General features: G+C 38.1%; 1 protein-coding gene and 1 non-coding gene across 9 annotated transcripts in view; one reads left to right on the forward strand and one right to left on the reverse strand.

The window, feature by feature from the left end:
* The window catches only part of LOC108970074 (mitogen-activated protein kinase-binding protein 1), a 205,826-nt gene that overhangs the window by 4,023 nt on the left and 178,885 nt on the right, over positions 1-22,918 (reverse strand). For 5 of the 8 annotated variants that reach the window (XM_018935203.1, XM_018935204.1, XM_018935200.1 and 2 more), the window contains 16 exons: positions 21,359-21,450; positions 15,685-15,928; positions 15,391-15,600; positions 14,918-15,337; positions 14,120-14,839; positions 12,774-14,044; positions 12,406-12,707; positions 12,204-12,346; positions 11,912-11,956; positions 7,440-7,551; positions 1,310-1,405; positions 1,083-1,240; positions 840-915; positions 689-769; positions 430-621; positions 183-348 (listed from right to left, as the gene is read on the reverse strand). In XM_018935203.1, the coding sequence (XP_018790748.1) occupies positions 183-348; positions 430-621; positions 689-769; positions 840-915; positions 1,083-1,240; positions 1,310-1,405; positions 7,440-7,551; positions 11,912-11,956; positions 12,204-12,346; positions 12,406-12,707; positions 12,774-14,044; positions 14,120-14,839; positions 14,918-15,337; positions 15,391-15,600; positions 15,685-15,928; positions 21,359-21,450 (4,328 nt within the window). The remainder of the gene's footprint in view (positions 1-182; positions 349-429; positions 622-688; positions 770-839; positions 916-1,082; positions 1,241-1,309; positions 1,406-7,439; positions 7,552-11,911; positions 11,957-12,203; positions 12,347-12,405; positions 12,708-12,773; positions 14,045-14,119; positions 14,840-14,917; positions 15,338-15,390; positions 15,601-15,684; positions 15,929-21,358; positions 21,451-22,918) is intronic. The other 3 variants (XM_018935207.1, XM_018935201.1, XM_018935208.1) reach the window with 1 other exon arrangement.
* Positions 8,067-8,137, forward strand: Trnag-gcc. Its single transcript has one exon. It is a non-coding gene; the product is annotated as a tRNA-Gly (tRNA).

Raw genomic sequence — 22,918 nt, forward strand, 5'->3', positions numbered from 1 at the left:
ATAATATAACTATTGAAAATTAAAATAATAAAAAACTAAAATAACCTCAGAAGCTAATTTTGCAACAATTATGCAAACATATTCAAATGTCAAAAAGAATTCCAAAAAAATAGTAACTATTGGAAAACATATACCTTAAAACAAAAACGCACAAACAACTTAAAAACACTGGCTCAACTCACTTATTTTGTGTAATGTTTGTCAACATGTTTTGTGTCATAATCACAGCGTTCTCCAGTTCCTTTAGCATCAGTGAGTCCTCACAATTCTTCAGATTCGCATGCAGTTGCATGACTGTTTGTGTTGTTGTATACAAATTGTTGATCACATTGTGCACTTGTGATTTCGCTAAAATGCAAAACAGAAAATTAATAAATAAAATAATTAAAACATATCAATAAATAAAAAAGAAATAAAGCAAAAACTTACGATCACTGGCATCTAGTGCGCCAAATTCAGGCGCCTCAAATGCGCCACGCTGCTTCATCACATTCGGACTGTTGAGCACTTTGCTCTTGTGATCGAAGGTCAAATTGCGCGGGCGTGGTGGCACTATTGGTTTGGAGTTGGACGTGCCGGCGGGTGTCTCCTCGGAGCTGGAGTCATCTTGCAGTGGCGTGGCTAATGAAAACGGGGAAGAGAAGGAAGTAAATTAAAAATAATTTAGTAATAAAAATATTTTGCTCACCATTACTGAAATTTGGCTGTAAGCCTTTTCGTCGATTGTTGTTGGCATTCGAATTCTTGTTGGCATACTGACGATTGGCGGCTAGCGTAAAAAACATATTAATAACATATGTGTATACAGGCAACACTTGCATATATAGTGCTGTACTTACCCGTGGGACCATTGCTGCGATTTTGATTGTTGCCACTGCTTCGGCCACGATTGCTGTCTTCGTTTTCCGAATCGCTCTACAAATTTAATGGATATTTAATTATTATTATTAGTTTGACTCCAAGTACGCCATTCACTGTGAATGGCGGTCAGTGCATGTCTGTTAGTTAGTTGCGTCCGAAGTCTAGTCGGCGTATTGTCTTATGTTGTCGATGTAGTTAGGGAATGTTATTGTAATACATACCGCTTGATTTAGCACACCAATTGATGAACTGGATGCACCCAAACCGACAGCAGAGCTCTTCAGCTGCAAACTATTGCGCTTATTCGCCGATCTTGTTGTTGTACTGTTGCGATAAACCACACCGGGATTTTTCAATTGACTGCCGTTTGACTTGCCAGCTGAAATGAAATTAAATGATTATATATTATATATATTAAATTATTTATTCATGAAGTCAAACTACTCACATTTGCCAAGGTTTCCCATATGCAAGTCACTTAGCGAACAAGAGCGCCGCATAGAGGAGTCTTCGACTGGCATTGGAAGGAGACTTTTTGGATTGCCTGTGAAAAAAAATAATAAACATGAAAAAAATGAAAAAATTAAAAACAAAAAATGCTTATGAAATACAAAAATATGTGTAAAAAGTAAAAATTATATTGTTAGAATAAGGTAATATATTTTCATGAGATAATTGCATATAAGTTTTAATAATGGATAAAAAAATAAATAAATCGTATAACTAAAAATATTAAAAAATTTAAGACATAATGAAAAGCCAAAACAAACGTTAACACCGACGACACCGAAGCTCCAATACCCTTCACAGTTGTATTTTTTATAGCATGAAAGGGTATAAATCTTGATTTTGATCGTTCAGTTTGTATGGCAGCTATATGCTATAGTGGTCCGATTGGAACAATTTGTTCAGAGATTATACCCTCGGCTTGAACAATAATATCTGCCAAATTTCGTAATGATTTATTGCCAAACAAAAAAGTTTTCTATACAAGAATCAGATTTTGATCGATCTGTTTGTATGACAGCTATATGTTATACTTGTACGATTTGAAATTTTTTTTATGAGAATACAGTGTGACTTTACATAATAATCTATGCCAAATTTCATAAAGATACCTTGTCGAATAAAAGAGTTTTCCATACATGATTTTGATGGATCCTTTTGTTTGCCAGCTATGTGCTATAGTAGTCCGCTATCGGCATTTCTAACAAATCGAGAATTTCCTTTCGAAGCAAAGAACGGTTGCAAAATTTCAGATCGATATTGAGTGTAAACGGATAGACGGATGGACCTGGGTAAGTCGATTCAGCTAGTCACGCTGATCATATACTTATATATAAGTTGTCGAAATCAGTTTTAAATATTACTAACAACTGTTCATGTTATGAGTAATATAGTAAAGTAATATACAAAGTAATATAGGACTTTTATCGGAAACATACGAATGCATTAATGGGACACATCCGAATACTTTGTACCGATTATAACGTTTTGTGGACAGTCTTTCATATTACTAAAAACGGTTAGATGAACAAAGCCATTTTTTAAAAATATATTTTGGGAATATCAATTTCAGAAAAAAATATAAAAAGTAATTTTTATAAATAATGTATAGAAAAAATATAAAAAAACATAATTTTTATAAAAAAAAAAATTTATAAAAATTAAATAAAACCAATGTAATTGAAATAAAGTATGACTTAGATTACAACAAAATATTTTTAAAAAATTTATTAATTAATATTAACAGTGGTTTAGTGGTAATGGTTGTGGTCGTGGCTGAAGGATGGTTTAAATAGAAAAAATTACCTTATTTTTTTTTTTCAAATGAGAATATGCATGTAAATAAACGCATTATGTACCTTGTATTTTTGGAAAAGCGAAAAAGTGTATGAAGGCATGATTAAGGTGAGCATTAAAGACACAAAAGAAAATCAACAAATATTTGCCACGAAACAAACGAAGTGATCCGAAAAAGAATCTGAACCAAAATAACAACAGTGCGCCGGTGAAGAAAACACACAAAAATTTAAAATGTAAAGAATTCCACAAAACGAAATATGTGCCAAAATATTTATCAAGTGAACAAACTATGTGAACGCACGCAGCAAACCTCGATCCTTTTCATCGAAATCAATGCGCATCTTCTCGCTTTCATGTTCGTCGACCACATTGTCGGCCGCCTCCACATCCGAGTCGGCCTTCACCTCCTTCGCCAGCTCAACTTCATCCTCATCTGTTGATGAGGAGTGCGCAGCCGGCGGCGACTTGCCAAACAGATCGGTGCGCTCCAGCACATCGGGCAAACTAATATTGCGCTTGATGTGACGCGCATAGGCGCACAAATCCGCATCATTACTGTCGGCACGTATGCGCCGTTGCTCGTTCTCGATATCCTTCTCGATACCTTTGGCGAGCATATCGAAATTCATGGTTAGACTCTTCACATAACCCTTCTGCTTGGAGTTGCATTCGAAGGGACGCATGCGCGACTCGGTGGCAATGCGTATTTGCTCCAGCTTGCGCTCTTCCATTTCGATTAATTTTTGTATGATATCGATTTTCTTGGCAATATTTTTGCACTGATTACTGGTGGTCGTGTCGGCCGCAGTTGTCTTCTCCACATTGGCCATATTCTTTTTATGTTTGGCATCACGCACACGCTCCTGCTGTATCTCGTCGACGACCGCTTGCAATTCGGGTTTGGTGTATAATTTTAGACTGTCCATATTCATATTTTCATGTTCATTGCCATTTTCGGCTATATACATTTCGAAGGAGCGCTCGCCACCATAATCGCTGGGCAGACTGCCAACAATTGGCGGTGGCGATTCGACGTTGCGATTGATATCGTTTAGCGGACACGTGGCGGTTTCACGCTCCATTGTCGCGCAGGCAGAATAGGCGGACGCGGTGCTGCCGCTGCTGCATGAGGACGAACGCTTCTCGCTAGGTGTGTACTTGATTTGGGATACTGTATTGAAGCGCACCGCTACTTTGGGGCGACCGCGCGTGCGCATGCTTGTGGCGCGTCGCGACGCTGGCACATTTTTGGCGTTCGTATCGAATTTCGAAACTTTCTTCAAACAACTGTGTGTGGTAAGCGCGCCACTGCTCACAGATGGGCGCATGCCGCACGCTTTTTTCGTTTGCAACTCGGCTTGCTTTTCACGCTCGAACTTTTGTAGATTGCGCTCGAATTTACGCACGACGCTGGCAGTGCGCGACTGGCAGCGCACATCGGTGGTGTCCACATCGAAGGCACAGTACTTGGGCGCTGTATCTCTGGGTGCGCTGCTAGCATGCGGTGTCTCTACAGTGGATGTGAGTGTTGAAACGAGATTTTGCGGCTTTGCTGGCACGGGTGGTTTCGGTTTCACGGTCTTCTTAGTGAAGAGCTTGTCATCGTAAGTGTTGCGCTCCATTTGTAGCGGATTCGTGTTGCGTTGTAGACGTTGTTGCGCAAAGTCCTGACTCAGACTCTTGTTAACACCCGAATTGTATTGCTTGTTCTTCGAGCTGAGCGTCGGTATGTCTTCCGCTTTGACGCCGACAGCTGTACGGCTCGGCGTATCAGCGATTCGGGGATATGTTTTCGAGTTGGGCAGTTTCTTTTGCAATATCGGCGTTTTAGTGCGCACACTTTCGGTTTTGAAATTCTCCAAATTATAGCTGGACACGTCAAAGCTCTCATAAGGCAACGGCGAATGTTGCATATTACGCTGTTGCATGTAGTAATCAAAGCTGCCGTAAGCATTTGGACTGGAACCGTACGATTTGGTCACCAGCTGTGTGGTGTTGGCTGCCGCGGCGCTCACCGGTCCATGCAAAATGAAGTTGCGTATGCCAGCATGACGTTGCACTTGCGTTTCCATAGGCGCGCTCTTGCAATCGCTTTCATCCGACAATATGCTCTCCATGCTGTTGCAGTAGCTGCCTTCATCCAGAAACTCATCGGAAAGTAGCGACTCCTGACTCTTGCGCTCGCCAAATTGCGAGGTGAGAAAGAAACTGGCGCTTGAGTGGCGCTGTGTTTCGAGAAAACGCGCCTCCTCAGTGCGACGCGTCTCTGCCTGCTGTTCCGGCGCCAATATATCCGACAGCGAAACATTACGATGACACTGATAAAATTCCTGATAGATGTAGTACTCGGACACTGCACGTTTTGGCGGTGTCAGAGCGCCGGGCGAGTGCATTTGATAGGGTAGCGTCTGTGTGAAGTGTGGCCCAGTTGTGGGCGCTATAGGCGCCTGCCTGCTTGTCGCATACACAGGGGGCGAAAGACAAGACGGCACCGATTGTGAAGCCACAAGCTGAGAATAGCGTCCGCCCAATTTGGCGTCATATAAATCGACACCGATATCATCCAGATCACCATACTTCTTCTGTATTTCCTCAATCATCTTCTCGGTGTCGGCCTGTATCATGTCGAGTATGGTGCGCGCATCCTCCGCGTATACCGAGTGGCGCTTCGGTTCGGTTATTATAATGCTGCTCTTATTATCCGCCGACCATTCGACCTCCTCATGCACTGGCGACACAGGGCAGGACTTGTAGTGCTTCAGTATGCTCGGCGTGCGACGCGCATTACCTGCCGGATTGCGTTTGACGCGCGTATGCTGACCTTGCGCGGGCAGCGTCGAGCTATTGAAAGCGCCCGCCGACAGTTTGCCGCTATGTTGCGTTTGCGTGCGCGGTGTAGTGTTGCGCGCATTGGGCGCCATGAAGGGTACGCCAGGCGGTGGATGTATTTGGTGTACACCCACGTGATGCGGATATGGTGGATAGTGTTGTTGCACTTGACGCATAGCTTGACAGCTTTGTTGCAGCACCGAACGCGATGCGGCGCAATTAAAGAAATGTTGTGGTGTTTGTTGTTGGTCTTGACTAAACGATTGTTGGAGTGGTGAACGTGGGTAGGTTGGATATTGTGGCGAAGTTTGGAATTGTCGTGGCGTAGATATTTGTTGCGTTTGTGGCGGCATCTGTTGCTGTTGTTGTGGTGTTGGTAATGTTTGTTGTTGTTGTTGCAATGSGGAATTATAATAGCTAGCGTACTGTGGGGGTTCATTAAGAGGAGCTACTGATTAGTAAAGCAAATATTAGTAGTTAAAGTAAAGGCAGAAGTTTAGCAGTATTTTGGATCCAAATATGTATATCAATTTACAAAGCCGCATGTACGAGAGGAGAGAAAATACGGAGCACAGTAAGAAATATATATGTATATATGTAAATACGATGAGTATGAGCGTATAGCGGTTAAATTAGTTGTTACTAGGTTTTTCAGTTATGGAACTCTATAAACTACCAAGGTACGATAGGCTAGATAATTCTACTAGAAACTGTTTTAAATGTGAATTGACGTTTCATTTAGAAAAGTTATTTTAAATCGACAATTTTGAGCCGATTAATTTTGATTAATTTAATTTAGTGATTGCACATTTAACGCATATTGATATTAATTGAATAAAATCACATTAATTTTAATAAAATTAAAGAAAAATTAAAAATTACGAATTGAATTAAATGAACCTAAATTAAATAATTACTGAATTTAAAATTAAAAACTTAATTGTATTGAAATCCTAATTAATTTATTAATTAAATTTAAAAAATTAATTGAATTGATTTTAATTAAATGAATCTGAATTGATTAATTAATTTAAACTAATAAATTTTAATTTAATTTAATTTATTTTATATCGMTTCGTTAATTAACTTTAATTTTATAGCTTCCGTTAATACGATTAATTGATTAAATTATATTGACGTTAATTTAATTCAATACAATTCAATTAATTTTAATTTAATTACTTCTGTAAATTCGATTCAAATATTATATGCATAATTCTGATTTTAAGTTAATATTAATTTTACTTGGGTAAAACCACTATAATTCCAATACAATTAAAGAAAAATTCAATTGTAGGTTGACTCAGAGTTGTCACTTCAAAATAATAAATTGAAATAAATGAACCAAGATTAAATTAAATCCAAGATTTCGATGGCACTGTTTTAAGTCAATTAATTAATGTAATTGAATAAATCCGCTAAAATTAATTTAATTAAATTAAGATTAATTAAAGTTAAAGTTTAATATTAAAATTCACTATTATTATAAAACTAATTAATTAGGGTCAACGAAACTAAAAGTTTTTTATATATATTTTTTTTATATTGAATATATGTATTTAATTAAATTAAATTAATTTTAGTGAATTTTAATTAAATTATTTGATTAATTAATTCAATTCAATTTAATTTAGATGGATTTTATTCAATTAACTTTAGTTTACTCACTTCCGTTTTTCCGGAACAAATTTAATTCTGATTTAATGAATTTCTACAGTGATAATTATTTCAATTAAAACTTTCGCATATAAATTATATTAATCTATTTACAATTCCATTAATTCCACACCCTTCCTTATAGTTAATTTCATTCAATTAAGTTCAGCTTAATTCAACTAACTTACAGTTATACATATGAATATACATATATTGAAATCTAGTCACTCTAAATCACTATAACTTAAATCCTAACTGTTAATTGCATTTCTTCCGATTTCACTCACCTGTCTTTGCATAACGGTTAGCGGCGGCCGCCGATCGCGACGCATTATCCATATTGCCCGCTAGACTTAAATCCGAAATGCTGTGACTGCCACGCAGCGAGCGATAGCCGACCTGATAAAAAATTAAGAATACATATTTTAGTTATAAAAAAGATGTAAACAAAGAATTTAATTAATTAATTATTAAAGAGTTATGGAAATTTGTATATTAAACATTTATAAGACAAAGCGCTAACATTTAATTACATATGCTTGTATGTATGTAAGTATGTACAGGATTATTAATATTAGTAAAGCAAAACGTAATGCTTCTCAGTCATCTGCCTCCTCACTTTCAAATGCAACGATTGTGACTGATTACTTTATTACATCAAACTAAACTCATTTGCATATCCACATATATACATATGTACATGTAATGTCAGAGTTGCTTGTTTCGTGTTTGCTCCTTTTCTTGTTAACCTTTCACTTTCTTAACCATTGCGCTGCGCTATTTATAATTTAATGACTTGCGTCGCGTGAATCGCAACTCAATGCTTGGTTGGTAGCGCATCTCTTTCTGTCTTCACTTGTTGTGTGGCATGTGTTGGTGCAGAAGTTACCAGTAAAGTGCGAGTGGTATAACAAGCATCGGTGGTTCAGTGGTAGAATGCTCGCCTGCCACGCGGGCGGCCCGGGTTCGATTCCCGGCCGATGCAATTTACCTTTTTTCAAGTTTTTCGCACTATTTAATAGTGATAGTTTATTTATTTGTTGGAAATGATTTTATTATTTTTTTTTTTAGTAGTATGAATCAAACTTTTAGAGGACTTCAATATTGTTATACATAAACTGAATTTTATATACAGTTGCGAGCATTGAAATAGTAGTGGCTATTGAGAAAAATAGTTTCGCTTTAAATTTTGTTTCTTTTATGGTATTGAATTTGATTATTATTCTAGTTATATTCTCTGTAGCGTAACGGTCCTGTTAAACACAACAATACGTGCGAAACACTTACCGTTACTTTTTTACAGCTAACTATATTGTGATATCTGTTTTTATGAGCGATCATTAAAATTGTAGTGAACGGTGAGCTGATTGGACACAGATTATTTTTATTAAAAAATATTTAATTTTACCAATCAAAAAGTAAGTTTCTTGTTATTTTATTTATTATCCAAAAGAAAAAGCTAAAAAATATGACTGTGCACATTTTAGAGGGCCGCGGGAAGCACTGCAGTGAAGAGAAACGAAAATGGATTCAATCTCTCATAAACAGTGGTAAAACATACAAAGAAGTAGAAAGTCTGGTAGGGTGTTCAGCCACATTGATTCGCAATGCAATCATTTATAAAAAAAAAAAAGATGAAAAAAGGGGCGCAAGGCGGATTCTTTTTGAGAATTTTTTACGTAAAGTTGTAAGATGTGTTAAGATTGTAGGCCGAATGTCGGCTGTGGAGGTTCGGAACGAAGTGAACGTGCACATAATTTATATGCCCGCAGTCTTCGAAAAGTACCGTTACTAAGAAAAATGATGTAGCTCGACGTCTGAAATTCGCCAAGGAACACTTACCTTGGCCGATTGAGAAGTGGCGCAACATATTGTGGACTGACGAGTCGGAAGTGGTTTTATACGGCGGTAAAGGGTCCCATCAGTATGTAAGACGCCCCACTAATACAGAGTACGATCCCAGGTTTACCACAAAAACTTTGAATCATGGCGGTTCGAGTATCATGGTTTGGGACTATTTTTCTTATAGAGGCGTAGGCACAATTTACAAAATTACTGACATAATGGACCGTTACGCATACGTGAATATATTGCAGAAGATTATGATGTCATTTGCTGAAGAGGATATGCCGCTGAAATGGATACGAAACATACCAGTAGGGTGGCAAAGGAGTCAAAGGAATTGAGGTCATGGATTGGCCGGCTCAATCCCCTGACCTCAATCCCATTGAAAACCTTTTGGCAGACGTTAAGAAAGCCGTATGGAATTACAAACCCAAAAACAACAATGAGTTGTGGACCATAGTGCAGCAAGCATGGCAGAACATACCACTAAAAAGATGCCAGAGTCTCGTAGATTCTATGAAGAGGCGTTGTATTGCTGTTATTAAAAATCATGGTCATGCTACCAAGTACTAATATCTCGTATAGACGGTACTTCCAAAAATCGTTCAGTTTAAAAAAAAAATTAATTATTACTTTACTACTATTTTACTGCTCCCATTTACTTATTCACTTTGTGAATAAATATATCTTACACTCATTCAAATTAAAATATTTTTATTAATAAACGTAGCCAGGGAAACATGATACACTTTTCCTTTTCAATTGATGTTAAAATTGTTTACAATTTTACATAACTCACAGGTATGCAAAACTCTTAACACCCACTACTATTTCACTGCCTTCAGCTGTACATACATATATGGAATTATGTTTAATTTAGTTAATATATACATAAAAACTAAAACTGTTGAAACAACTGACATTCATCGATTGATGTACATATTTTAGTATGAAAAAAGTCGCACTGACTTACATAAGTTAATTTTTAGAAAACTTTAAAAATGTATACTGGTTACATTTTGTTCAAACGGTTCAAAAGCTACGGTATTTGTAATGAAAACCGATTTGTTTACGTGGCCTTTATATAGACATTTTTGAATACTGAGCCATAACTTTTAAAATTAAGCTAAGCATCTGTCTTAGCAGAGAATCGCTCTTTCTCTTTATTTAGGCTCATTTTAACCCATGATCGACAGCTTAAATTTTGGCTAATTCTAATGTACAGGGTCTACCAACAACAACAACGTGATGTTAAAATGAAACAAACCACTCAAATTTGGTCAATCTTCCGCAGAACTTTTTTCTCGAAAACTTATAAAGCCGACTCATCAGATGTTAACATCGTCCGTGCATCGCACCATATAGCAGGACGGGAATAATGAGGAACTCATACAGTTTGGTCTTTGTCGTCGAGAGAGGACTGACTGCAAATAATGAAACGCGACATGGAGAGATGGCAAACCTTACTGAACACACCAACAAAATTTAAAGAAAATCCGTAAATAAACATCATCCCCATTTGCATATTCTGACAAAAAAGTACACGGAAAGTATTTTTTAATTAAATTTCGTTTGCAGACTTGTTGCGAATGATGGAATAGGCTTACTGCGATCCACTTTTATTAAAAACACCAGACTACGAGTGGTACAAAGAGTTAGAGAGATGGCTAGAGAGCTCGACATCTTGCACGACTGCATTCGAATGATTTTGTTGGATATTTTGATTGTAATTAAATACTGAGTTTTTTTTTCCAAAATTATTACCGTGAGCAGGTCTGTTTAGATAAGCTTGACGTGCAACTTCCAATCCCACAATCATGAACTGACTGCCAATTAAACAATCATCTGAATTGAACCCGATTTCGGGCTGAAGGAGCTAAAGGCCATCCCAAAAAGTGCTTATGAAAATGTTTATGTTTCGAGGACTGGAAAAATCGTAGGCATAAGTGTACTGCATTTGGTTCATAAAGGTCACGAATTTATATCGTTTCAAGTAACGTCAACTCGGTAATATTCTCTAAAATTATTTTCCGTTTTTTCGACTCCACAAAAACATTAGGTTATAGGAACAGTCAATTATATTGCTATATGGTACTGCCTACACGTACTCCTATTAAAATATAGTAAATTGTCTTAATTGATGATATAATGTTTAACATAACCTCACTAAAAAAAAAAAGATTTATAAATTGATCTCAAAGCAGAAACTTTCGGAACACAATTCATTATGAGACAAGTCAACTTAAGTTAATGGACAATTTGAGTAATTCTGACCAGTTTATATGACCATACGCCAATAAAGAAATATGCAGAGTTCGAAAAACATTAAGGTAATTGCAAAAATCAAAAAAATAAAGCTTGCCTTAACTGGAGTTAGCATAGTTTATGAAATTACTATAAAATTTTAAGTTTTTGAAATGAAAATGATAACCGTAAATATTTTTTTCTACAAAACAAACTTTAAAATGTTTTTGTGTACATTAAATCTTGTATTTGTAAACATATTTATGAACTAATTTATTAAACGCCAATAGAAATTAGTATCAGCGGCGCAATTCTCTAGGTTCTAGGTTATGATTTAGTAAACAGAATAATTATTAAGTAATCAAAAATGAAAGCGACATCCATGTACATGCGTTTATGGCCAATGAAAATTCAGAAAATAAAATATTGTAGAAATGTGGGTGCGCTGAGCCATTAGAGATGTGCACATATGTAACGATTATGTAAACTATGCCAATTAGACGAAATAAGCGAAACAAAGTAGAAAAGCGAAATTATTACGACTGTGTATGTGTGGGTGAATATGTACACCAGTTTTAGTAGAGAAGATTGAGGACTTCAAGTAAGCGTCAGTTGCCTTAGTGCGTGTTACAGAAATTGTTACAGCGTGTTCGTTTTAGATATTTCTCACCTCCGGTATTGCATTCAACCTCTTAACTCCATTTTTACGTGCGCCCTAAGCACAAAACGTCGTGTACAACCCGTCAACAACAAATACAATCACCAAACAGGAAAATATATATATATATTTTTTTTTTGGTTTTGGTTTGGTGTGGATTTTTGGTGAACCAAGACACATAAGAGAGATAGACACAGGATTAGGGACGAAACAAATAAAAATATTTAAGTGAAAAAACGCTTACAAATGCTATTAGCATAGATATGTAAGAAAATATATGTATGTGCAGGGTGTGTGTACTTACGTTCTCCAATTGCTGTTTCACTTCGCTGATCACCTTCAGCAGCTCGTCTTTCTTTGTGCTGGTGAACGACTTGGTGATAGTGGACGCGCTGGAAACCGGCTTACCGTTCTCTGTGTTATGTTTGGCACTAATACTGCGTCGATCTGCAAAATACACAACATTATAGTGGGAAGTGTTACAATTTCCAAAATTCACAACTTACTTGTGCTGCCACGCTCTAGCATGCTGCCAGGGCCCTCGGGCAAGGCGGCCTGCAGGAAACTGCTTGCCGCTTGTGGTATACTCTCCGAGCTGCCGCCTAAGGTGGACGCCAGCGAGCGTTCGGCATTCTCAGCGCTCGGTGTTGAGCCTTCGTCTTCGGTGTCCGAGGTGCCGGTGCCGGTGCCAGTGCTGGCGGTATGTGTGCTGCCATTGCCGGGCAGCGTCAGCCCAGCTTTATCGAATTTCTGTCTACGCATCGACTTGCGCAATTCATCTTCATTCATGGCGGTCACTTTGAAGTCACTGAAAATATTGAGAAAGTAATTAATTTTACTAACAATGTTGCTGTGGTTGCTGCCATTCACTTACGTTGGCGTGCTGGGCGATATGTTGTTGTAGAACATGCCGTGATCCGAACTAGTGCGTTCGCCATCCGAAATATCCTCGACATCGCCATCATGTTCATTGGATTGTGGATCGAAGCGCAAACCGGGCTTGCGTTTCTCAGGCGCCAAGCGATTGAGCGCTGTGCCACCATTGCTACCGGTCACCGTTGGCACTGTACCGCTGTTGTTGCTACCAATGAATTTCAATTCGCGACGCGTTTCCATGCCGGAGTCAATTGACGAATCTTCACTGAGGTAAGTCTGGTTATACATAATGTCCTTGGACGATGCGCTATTGTAATCGGATGTTTGTGTATTCCCCATACCACCGCCACTCACAACGACACCAACACCACCACCCACGCCGCCCATACCACCAACGCTCGAGGTTATAGTGCCCAAAGGACTTTCGGAATTCGAACGCAGATCGTCTGGATCAAATGGGCCACGTTGTGCCCAACGGCCACGTGCACGCGGCACACCACCCACACCTAATTGGCTGGGTGATGAACTCAAATTGGACGTTGACGAGGCAGACTGCATGGCGGAGACGGTTGAGCCAGGTATGGAGACGCCAACGCTCTCATCAGCATTTGCCGCAGCCTTTCGTTTCGCCCATTGCGGTAATTGACCAACGTCCGAAAATTTATAGCCCGGCGTCAGTGCCGGCTCCTCGGTGAACATTGACGGCGATGCGATGAATTTGTTTGGTGTTGCCGTCTCCTCCAATTCATGTGTTGGCGACTCGACTATGATGCCCTCCGGCGTGGCGATAATTGAACCGGGACGGGGTGGTAGCGGCGCATGACCAGAACGTAGTCGCTGTTGTGAGAGACGCGCTTGCATTGTGACAATCATATCGTGTGGCACTTGCCACACAAAAATACAGCCATCACCGCTGGCCGAAATGAGATGGCGACAGTCGTTGGTAAATTTGAGCCCAGTAACTAACTCACTGTGACCATACATGCGTGCCATACACTCATTGGAATAGTAATCGTAGACTGCAAGCGTTTTATCTGTGCACGAGGTAGCCACATAAATGCCGCTGGGATCGAGGCTGAGCTTAATCAAACTACCCTCATCCGAGTGTGAACCCTTGAAGGTTTTTGTGTGTTTGGCGTTTTGTGTGCCATAGACGCGTATATTGCGATCTTGGCAGGCGGTGAGTATGTGTTTGGCATTTGAGTCCACTTCCATGTCATACAAAGTTGTTTTGCCGGAGGTATTTGTGCCGCGCAGAAAAATGTTGCCCTGTACACAGAGTGAGAAAACGAAATATATTAAAATATGCGAGTGTCAAAGGCGTCTAACACTTGCTTAAAATACCTGGAATGTTCTGAACATAATCGACTTGTCGGCACCACAAGAAATCATTTGGAAATTCAGACCGGACCCCACAAATCTGATCGAAGTTATGGAGGATGAGTGATCGTCCAATGTCTGCAGCAGCAAGTAATCTTGTGACACATCGAATACGTGTATTAGACGATCACGACTCGCGCTCGCTAACAACTTCCGTTCGATCTTCTCATTCGAGTACTCAAGACACAACACTTCCGATTCGTGTGCCTCAATTGACATGATGAGCTTTGTGTTCGCCAAATTATAGATTCTTATGTTGCCGCAACGATCGCCGCTGGCCAAATGCTGCAACTCCGGACTAATTCGTATGCAGCGCACACCGTTACGACCGTCATAGGCGGTATTGGAGTTTTTATCGCCCGAAAGATCTTGATCTTTGATAAAATTCATTTCTTCGTCGATGTACATTATTTTCAAAAGTTCCTTGGAGTAGATATTTTTACGATAATTTTCCGTGTTTGTGCAGCCATCAAGACCCCACACGCGAATCGTATCGTCCGAAGAGCACGTGACAAACGACTCTTCGGGCAGTGTATCCGACAATTCGCGCTCCATATTGTATGGCACAGTTTCCACGCCCCAAATACAGGTGGAATGATAGAGAAAAGAGTGCGATTTGCCCACACGTTTTATATCCCGCATATCCCAAATATAGAGCGAATGATCATTGTACACGCAACTGACCTGTGGAATAAAAGCACGAGAGAGATGGTTAGTGAGAGTTTTTGATGATAACTAGTTGAGCGCTACCGATTTGCTTACCTTCGATCGCTGCTCATCATAAACCATCGCCACACAGTCCGGATATTTGGCATGGGGCGGCACGGTCATGATGTGATTGATATGTATACCCTGCGCCACATCCACACCCAGATAATGTGTACGCGGCAATGTCGTCACATATTCCAATGTGGCGGCATTAAAAATGCGTATAATGGCTTCGGCACAACCGACGAGTATGAAGCGCGCATTCACCGTCAGGCAATTGGCGCTCGTTGTACGACACTGCACCCACTTGTCCAACAAGCGGCGTGAACTGAATTCAACCAAATGACCCTGTCGGGTAATGGCATATGTGCGATCCTTAGTCTCATCTTTGCCGCAGGCGACCGCACAAAAGTCATTGTCACGCAAATCACCCAATATGGCACTGCGACCCATCAACGGTATGGGATCCTTGTACTGAAAGTGAAAGAGGTGAGTTTTTAGTTGAATTAATTGGAGTTTTTACTTACCCTGCGTCCACCCTCCATATACCAGTATTTGACATGACGATTGCCCACTGTGACAAAGTAGCTGCCATCCTCGGCAAAGCTTAGCGCCGACACTTTGGAGCTGATTTTATTCGAGGCCATCTTTTGATTCGACCGCCAGTCGAATACATTCACAATCATATCATGTTGTGAACCGATCGATACCAGGTACTTGCCGGTGGGTGAGAAGGCCTGCAAAGTGAAGTGAGTATACAGTTTGTATTGGATAAGAAAACAGGCACGTATATTTCAAATGGACTTTGGGGTCCAACTTACCACACATGTGACGGCATATTTGTGATCGAAGAACTCCGCCACCACATTGCCGCCGGTGGTGTGCTCGAGGTTGCCATTCGGCGAGTCTAGCTCCCAAACTTTGATGGCGGGATTGATGCCACACTCGCCGGTGGCGACATAACGGCCGCAGCGTGAGAATGCGACCGATGTGAATGGTTTGCGGGATGTGTTGACCAGGTAGGCCTGTGTTTGACGTTTCGCGTTGAACAGGACCACAGTGCAGCTGCAAGAAAGGCAAAGGAAAAAGGTTAGTATATCGAAAAAAGAGGCAAAAAGTGTAATGCCAAGGAAAGCACTCAGCATATTAAATGTGAACACATAAATCACTTTAATATAATATAAATTATTTATAAGCAAGTAATTGGCAGCGCGACGCTCAGTCCCTTTCATTAAAAAATCACCTGCTGACTTAATTAGCGCTTAAATGGCTTTTCAACCGTTTTATGCTGCATATTAAATATTTTGTTGCAGTTGCATGGTGAAAGCTTGCCCAAATCCTTTGTTAAGACTGTCAGGAAGGAAGTTCGTTCTAGCAATTCTTTTACAATGCCGAGCAACAGCGCAGCAGCAGTAAATTTACAAACACACTCGCTCATTCACATGCTAATATGGCATGACATAAAAAATGGCAAGCGAAAGTAAAGTCGTAACGTGTTTAAAAAAGCACGAAAGGAAATGAAAACTTTTATGCTGAAAAGAGGACAAGTGTAAAGTTGAGCAGCGGCTTGTGTGCCCTTGCCTTGACATTCTGCACACATTTAGTTCTAGAGTTGATATCAGTTTTCCTTGTATAGAAGCGCAGAGCTTAAACTAACGAAAGGAAACACAATTTATGCTTTCATTTTATGGAATTGTTTCAATAAAATCGAAAAAAATATGTATTAAAATTATTCAATATATTTTAACCCATCACAGAGGGCGACAATGTGGATTTTACTTCAAGAAACCACAAAATCCACATAATAATTTAGTAGGTTTTTGACAGTTTTAAATATTCTAAAAACATTTCATTTCCGAAATCCGAAATATTTCAATATACAGTAGTATCAAAGCGGTCCGATAGAAGCTAAGCCTCAGCACTGTGAGAAGACAAAGCATGTTTCGTATAGTAACTTGTTTTTCAATAGGTACGCTACAAAAATAGACCGATAAGGACAGAAGACACGACACCACATTTTTTCCCGGTAGTATTGAGAATATTACTGTCGCTAGCGCATCAATCGGTCTCTCACACTGACTCGTTGGGCATCACTGTGGCGTCGTTGTGGCGAAATTTGCGTAAAGATCTTGACCTTCATTCTTGCAAGATCAAATTGACTCAAGAACTGAAACCGCTTGACCAACCGAATCATCACATGTTCGTGAATTGGGCTCAACTAGGCTCATTTCTGGCTGAATGACTTCCTCACTAAGCAAAATTTGCGATATTGGTCAGGCAGCAATACACACGTACTCCATGAGTCACCATTGCATACCGAAAAATTTACGGTTCGTTGCGGTTTACGAGTCGGCACGTCATTGGTACATACTTCTTCAGTGATGATCAAGACCAGCAAGTTACTGTGATTGGGAATCGCTACCGCTCAATGATAACCGAATATTTTTAGCCAGAATTGGATAATATGTAGTTCCAACAGAACGGCTCCTCAAGCCAAGTGTTGTAAACGTGTTATCTCATGAAATGACCCAGTCAATTGTGCTCCTCGGCCGTTCCATTTCACGCCGTTAGACTATTTCCTGTTAAAAATCCCAGTAAGTCATATCTTGCGTGGAATATTGAGGATGACAGAGATATGGACGTGATGCACTTGCTCATTACGGACAACAAGTGCAACCATAAGCCCAGTTTTGGCGGTGTTTTGGCACCGAAATATTTTCTGGGTTTTCTCGTGACCACCGATGAAATAATGGTAAGTACTAGAGACCAAAACGCAGTCGAAACAGTCGACTTTACTCGGTGAATTTGCTACGGAGAAGACGCCCAGAGAGCGAACAAGTTGCACCAGACCTAGACTGGGTTATGATATCGATTGCGGCTGATGCACTGAGCCACGGACGCTAATATTTGCTTAAGCAGCGCAAGTTCATGCAATGCTTGCTCATATTTTTACTTCAACAGCTTAATATACTTATACAAATTTCCATGCACGTTATGTAGCATATATGTAAAACATAAACATGCACGATTCGCGGCCGTTCTTTCAACACACCAGGCAAGTGTTTGTATAAGTAAAAGCTTTGAAAAGGCTCTCTGCCGATGTGCAAGAGCCCCAAAAGCTTGTTGGTAAGTCAATCAGTCAGCGAATCGCGCGACTACCACCCATTCGCTCCATAATTCTAACCAACACAGTAGAGAGTAATGGTAAGCGGCCACCCAACAAATTTGCCTTGTGAAAGACAAATGTTGCCACCCTCTCTCTGTCTCCTGCCCCTAAATCTCAACAATTTGCAAGTGTTTGCCAGCTGTCAACACGCTGCAGGCCATTCTGAGATTGTCAGCCGGGGTTTCGGACATTTTATCGTATACATTAAGCGGCTGTTGAGGCTGCCAAACCAAGCTACTTTGCGCGGAAAATCCATCAGCAGAGCTAAAGCTCGTGTGCTGTTATATGTGTCGTGGTTAAGGTTGCATGTGGTCCTTCATGCTACGAGGCCATACTGCCCCCTCCCGCCTACTTGTCATCTCTTATCGCTTAGTTTGAGCTACGAATTCATCTCTTATTTATGACAAATGCAGCTGTGGCCCGCATTCAAAGTCGCATTTGGCAGTCGCTTCCCTCCTCTCCATCATTTTACAATACACACACGCACACATACATGCGCTTCAATGTTGTCTCAAACAATCAAGGACAAAGGACAAAGTGCGCGTTCAGCCAGAAAGTTATGCTTCCGTGTTGGCTGAAAACCTCTGCACGGCGTTGAAATAGAAAATCACATTGTGCACCGTTATGCGAAAATAGTGGCGTCTCAACTAGGCGTATACGTAACTTTTCAGCGAAATTTACAAATGTTTTAAAGCTTGCTCAACGGTCTCTGTTTTTTCTAGCTGAATTTACATTTGGCTAATGCTATTTACTTACACTCAGCATAAGCTCAGCTTGTGTTGTTGTAGTCATCGATTTCAGGCGTTATTGTGAAATGTAATCAGCGTGATGCATTCATTCAATAAGCATCAGGCTGCCAAATTCAATTTTGTGCGCATATATTTTTCCCACTGCCGAATAAACAGCTGAAGATATGCTGGAAAATTAAATTGCATGCACGAGTGCAGATTCGTAGTTGCGAACATACATATGTACGTATGCAAGTGCAGAAGTGCAACTGGATGTGCATATTTTACTAGAAATGCGCGCAAGGTCTATTGGTAAGGAGGCAATAAATTGGACAGATATTCAGCACGAACTGACCAATTCCAAGCAGTTGAAATATTTTTGATTTTGTATGCAAATCGGATTTTCTATTTCAATTCAAGAACAATTTTTCGAAGTTTAAAAGCCGACAATAAAATAGCAGAAAGCAAAGGAAATTTAGCGGAAGTGAAAGTAAATCAAATTTTGATGCACACGTACGGAAATACTCAGATTTTAATTTATTCAGAGAGGATAAATGTAAATTATATTTGAGGTATTTATTTACTGGACCTTCTTCTTTCTGCTTCAAAAAATAAAAATATAAAAAACGAAAAAATGCTAACTTCGGTGGCATTGAAGTTGTAATATCCTTGACATATACAAAATATTCCTTCAAGAACTTTATTTTGATCGGTCAATTCGTATGGCAGCTAAATGCTATAGTGAAGTGATCTGAATAAGCACCTTTGCTTTAGACGATAACTCATGCCAAATTTCTTGAAGATATCTCGTCAAATGAAAAAGCTCTCAATACAAGCACTTGATTTCGACAAATGAGCAGCTTCTTAGCTACGAAGTGTAAAAATTTTCAGATCGGTTTCTAAAAAACGGCAAATGGAATAGTATGCATACATTAGTAGTATGTATACAGACGGACATTTATACATAATTTTTATAGGGTCTCCGACTTTTCCTTCTAGGCGTTAAGAACTTCATGGCAATCCAAATATAATACATCCTGTTCAGAGTATAACAACCGAATTGAGCCACGCTCCTTTTATTAACTTTTTCTCTCTTTCCATTATACATTCAATTTTTCTATATCTCTCGTTTCTTCTCGCATTCATTCTCTCTTTCTCTCTCTCTGTCCATCTTTTCTTTTCACATTCACTCCTTCTCTCTCTTTTTTTATTGCATATTCAATTTCTCTCACACACACTCTCTCTCTCTCTCTTTCTTTGCAGTCTCAATTTTGCGGCGATTGAACTAGGGTTCCTTTCAATGTTCATCTTAATATCCGTATGCCCAATCAGTAGGAACGTTTATGGAAGAAACTGTTGCAAGTTTCAGACAGATAGAAGAAGCTTTAAGAAACAATATTCGTTAAGATAACTCGAGATCGGTTCTGCGTAACCAAAATGACCCCCTTCAGGATTAAAGGACGAGAAAGCATACTTATATTGCTAAATAATCAAGGGACCCTTTCAAAACATTTATATATATAGTATCACTAATTAAAATGGTGTTGAATTCAGAATCATGTCTTCGGATTATTGCATAAGTATATTGTTTTTGGTCATCAAAAACGATGTAGAAACTATCCAACGTGTTCTTATGTAGTTTTGAATGATCGAGAACGTATTGCAAATATCTCATAATCTGTCTAACTTTTTTTACATTTACTGCCAACATACTTGTTCTGTGAAAAACTGGCAGAGAACTCAGCTCTTAGGCTGAGGGAATCCCAAATAGTCGCCTATAATAAATTCTATCACACTTAGTAAATTCCCGTTTTCACCCATTACCACGGATTTTTGGAATCCTATAGAATTATGTAAAACTAAATTTGTTGCCTTATCTTTCCGAAAAGAAAGGGAAAGGAGTGAAGAAGATAGGAACGCTAAGAAGAGGAGACTATAAAAAAATTTTATATGCGAATGCAAAGTTTCTTGACGACACAGGTTGCACAAATAAAACTTTTTGTACTGATGAACTTAATGAGAATCATAGTGAGGTTCAGAGAGTAAACAATAGAGTGAGGGGATATTATTCCCGGTGGTATCACAATGGGTTTCCTAACGGCGTAGGTGCGCCGTCAGATAGCTACTCTAGCTAACTACCTCTTCAACAAATATTATATACCAAACCCTTCTTACTTTCGACGGTGACCTAATTTATAATTCTAACCTTTGTGGAAGACTAAATACTACAGCTAAATACTTCTCAACAAACGTAATGAGACCACAAAGCCTTTTTTTTTTTTTTTKCGCTTAACCCACGACTTGAATAAGTACTTTTCACTTGCTTTCCGCAAAGTTTAAAAATAAGCGTCTATAATATCAAATTGCGCCATGTACTCAGTGGAAACTCATTTCGCTGCGGCTGAGCTACTCGCTGCTGCTTTTAGTTGTAATTAACGAGAAAAAGTGTTTTTCCAACTTTCAAAGATACGCGGTTGCGGTGCAAACAACCGTTATATGCACTTAAAAACGCCCCAAAAACGGATATTGACAAACAACAACAATTCGGCACAAGTTTGTGTTTGTTGCTTTTGTGGTTAAATCGAAAAAAAGTACACTTACCCTGCTGGATAGGCCAAGAGACCGCTAACGGGCGAAACATCCAAGGCGGCATTGCTGCAAACTGTGAGGCCGAGCACTTTTTTGAGCTTTATCTGCAAATGAACGGAAAAGCAAACACAGAGAATAAATGGTTAGAATTGATCAAATGGTGAAAGAAAGTGAGAGGATTTCAGTACATATAAGTGTGGTGGGCAGAATTTTGGTTTTAATGTTTTTTTGCTGATTTTTGGAAAGCAAAATGTCCAATCGATACGTGTTGACATGTGGCAAAATGTAACGTATCAGCACTGCATGGAAGTTATTCATGTTTGGTATGTATGTATGTATATGCATACAGATGTGTGTATGTTTGTAGTATGTTTACTGTTAGCTGCGAATGCTTTGCTTGTGCAAATAAGAGTTTCATGCTATTTAAAATTCATTTAATTTACTAGATCAATCAAATGCTGTCGCATTCAATTCGATTCTAAAATGTATGGGTTTAATTTAATTATGAGGAGCTCGGGTAATTGCGGTGTATCACTTATTTTAAAATTATTTAAAAATATGTGATTGAATTTTTTATAAAAAAAAATTAGAAAAATAAAATAATAAAAAAAATGAATACAAAATTTAATCTTAATTATATACAAAGTAATTAAAATTTATAAAAAAAAGTCAAAAAATTAAAAGAATGAAAAATAAAAAGAATTAAATCAAATTAATAAAATAAAAATTAAAAAAATATGAAAAAAAATAAATAAATTGAAAAAATTAAAATTAAATGATTATTAGAAAAAAATTATAATTACAGAAGAATTAATTAATTCGATTTAATTCAATAAAAAAGTATTAAAACATGAAATACGAGCATATACATATGCACATAATTAACAAAACGATAAAAGATAAATTGCAATATAAAAAGAACGAAATTGAAATAAATTTTTTTTTTGCAATTTAAAACTTAACAATTGTTGCCTATATTAATAAAAAAATTGTATATTATATAAATTGTTTATTTATTTAACATTTTTTAATTATTTAACACCTTTTCCATTTAAAAAATAATATGAACAATTAGTTAATATAAAGTAAAAATTATAATGTAAAAGATAGGAAAAAAAGATACATGGACACATAGTTAATTAATCAAAAAAAAAACAAAAATATATTGTGAATTTTTAATTTAAAAACATTAATTAATTTAAAAAATTAATAAATAAATAGAAATTAAAATAAAAAAAGTTCTTGTAAGCTAAAATTAAAAATTGTTGCACTCGATTAATTCAAAAAATGTAATATAAAATTTTTAGTCCTTTAATTTTTTTTAATAAAATAAGTATCTTTAACATTTTTTCTAAAGTTTAAAATACCGGCGCTTAACTTCACTAAAAATTGTGAATTATTTTTATTTTTATAATTTAAATTTTTATTATCGAAAAAAATTGTCTTTTAATTTCTTTTACTTAATCAGTATATATATTTTTTTTACGTATTTAAGTAAAATTGTTTCCTTGAATAGTTTCTTCAAATTTTACAAAATTTTGCACTGACTTTAATTATTTCAGAAATTTTAAA

The sequence above is a fragment of the Bactrocera latifrons genome, unplaced genomic scaffold (genome assembly GCF_001853355.1).
Source record: "Bactrocera latifrons isolate USDA-ARS-PBARC rearing strain unplaced genomic scaffold, ASM185335v1 scaffold_28, whole genome shotgun sequence".
NCBI lineage: Eukaryota > Metazoa > Arthropoda > Insecta > Diptera > Tephritidae > Bactrocera > Bactrocera latifrons.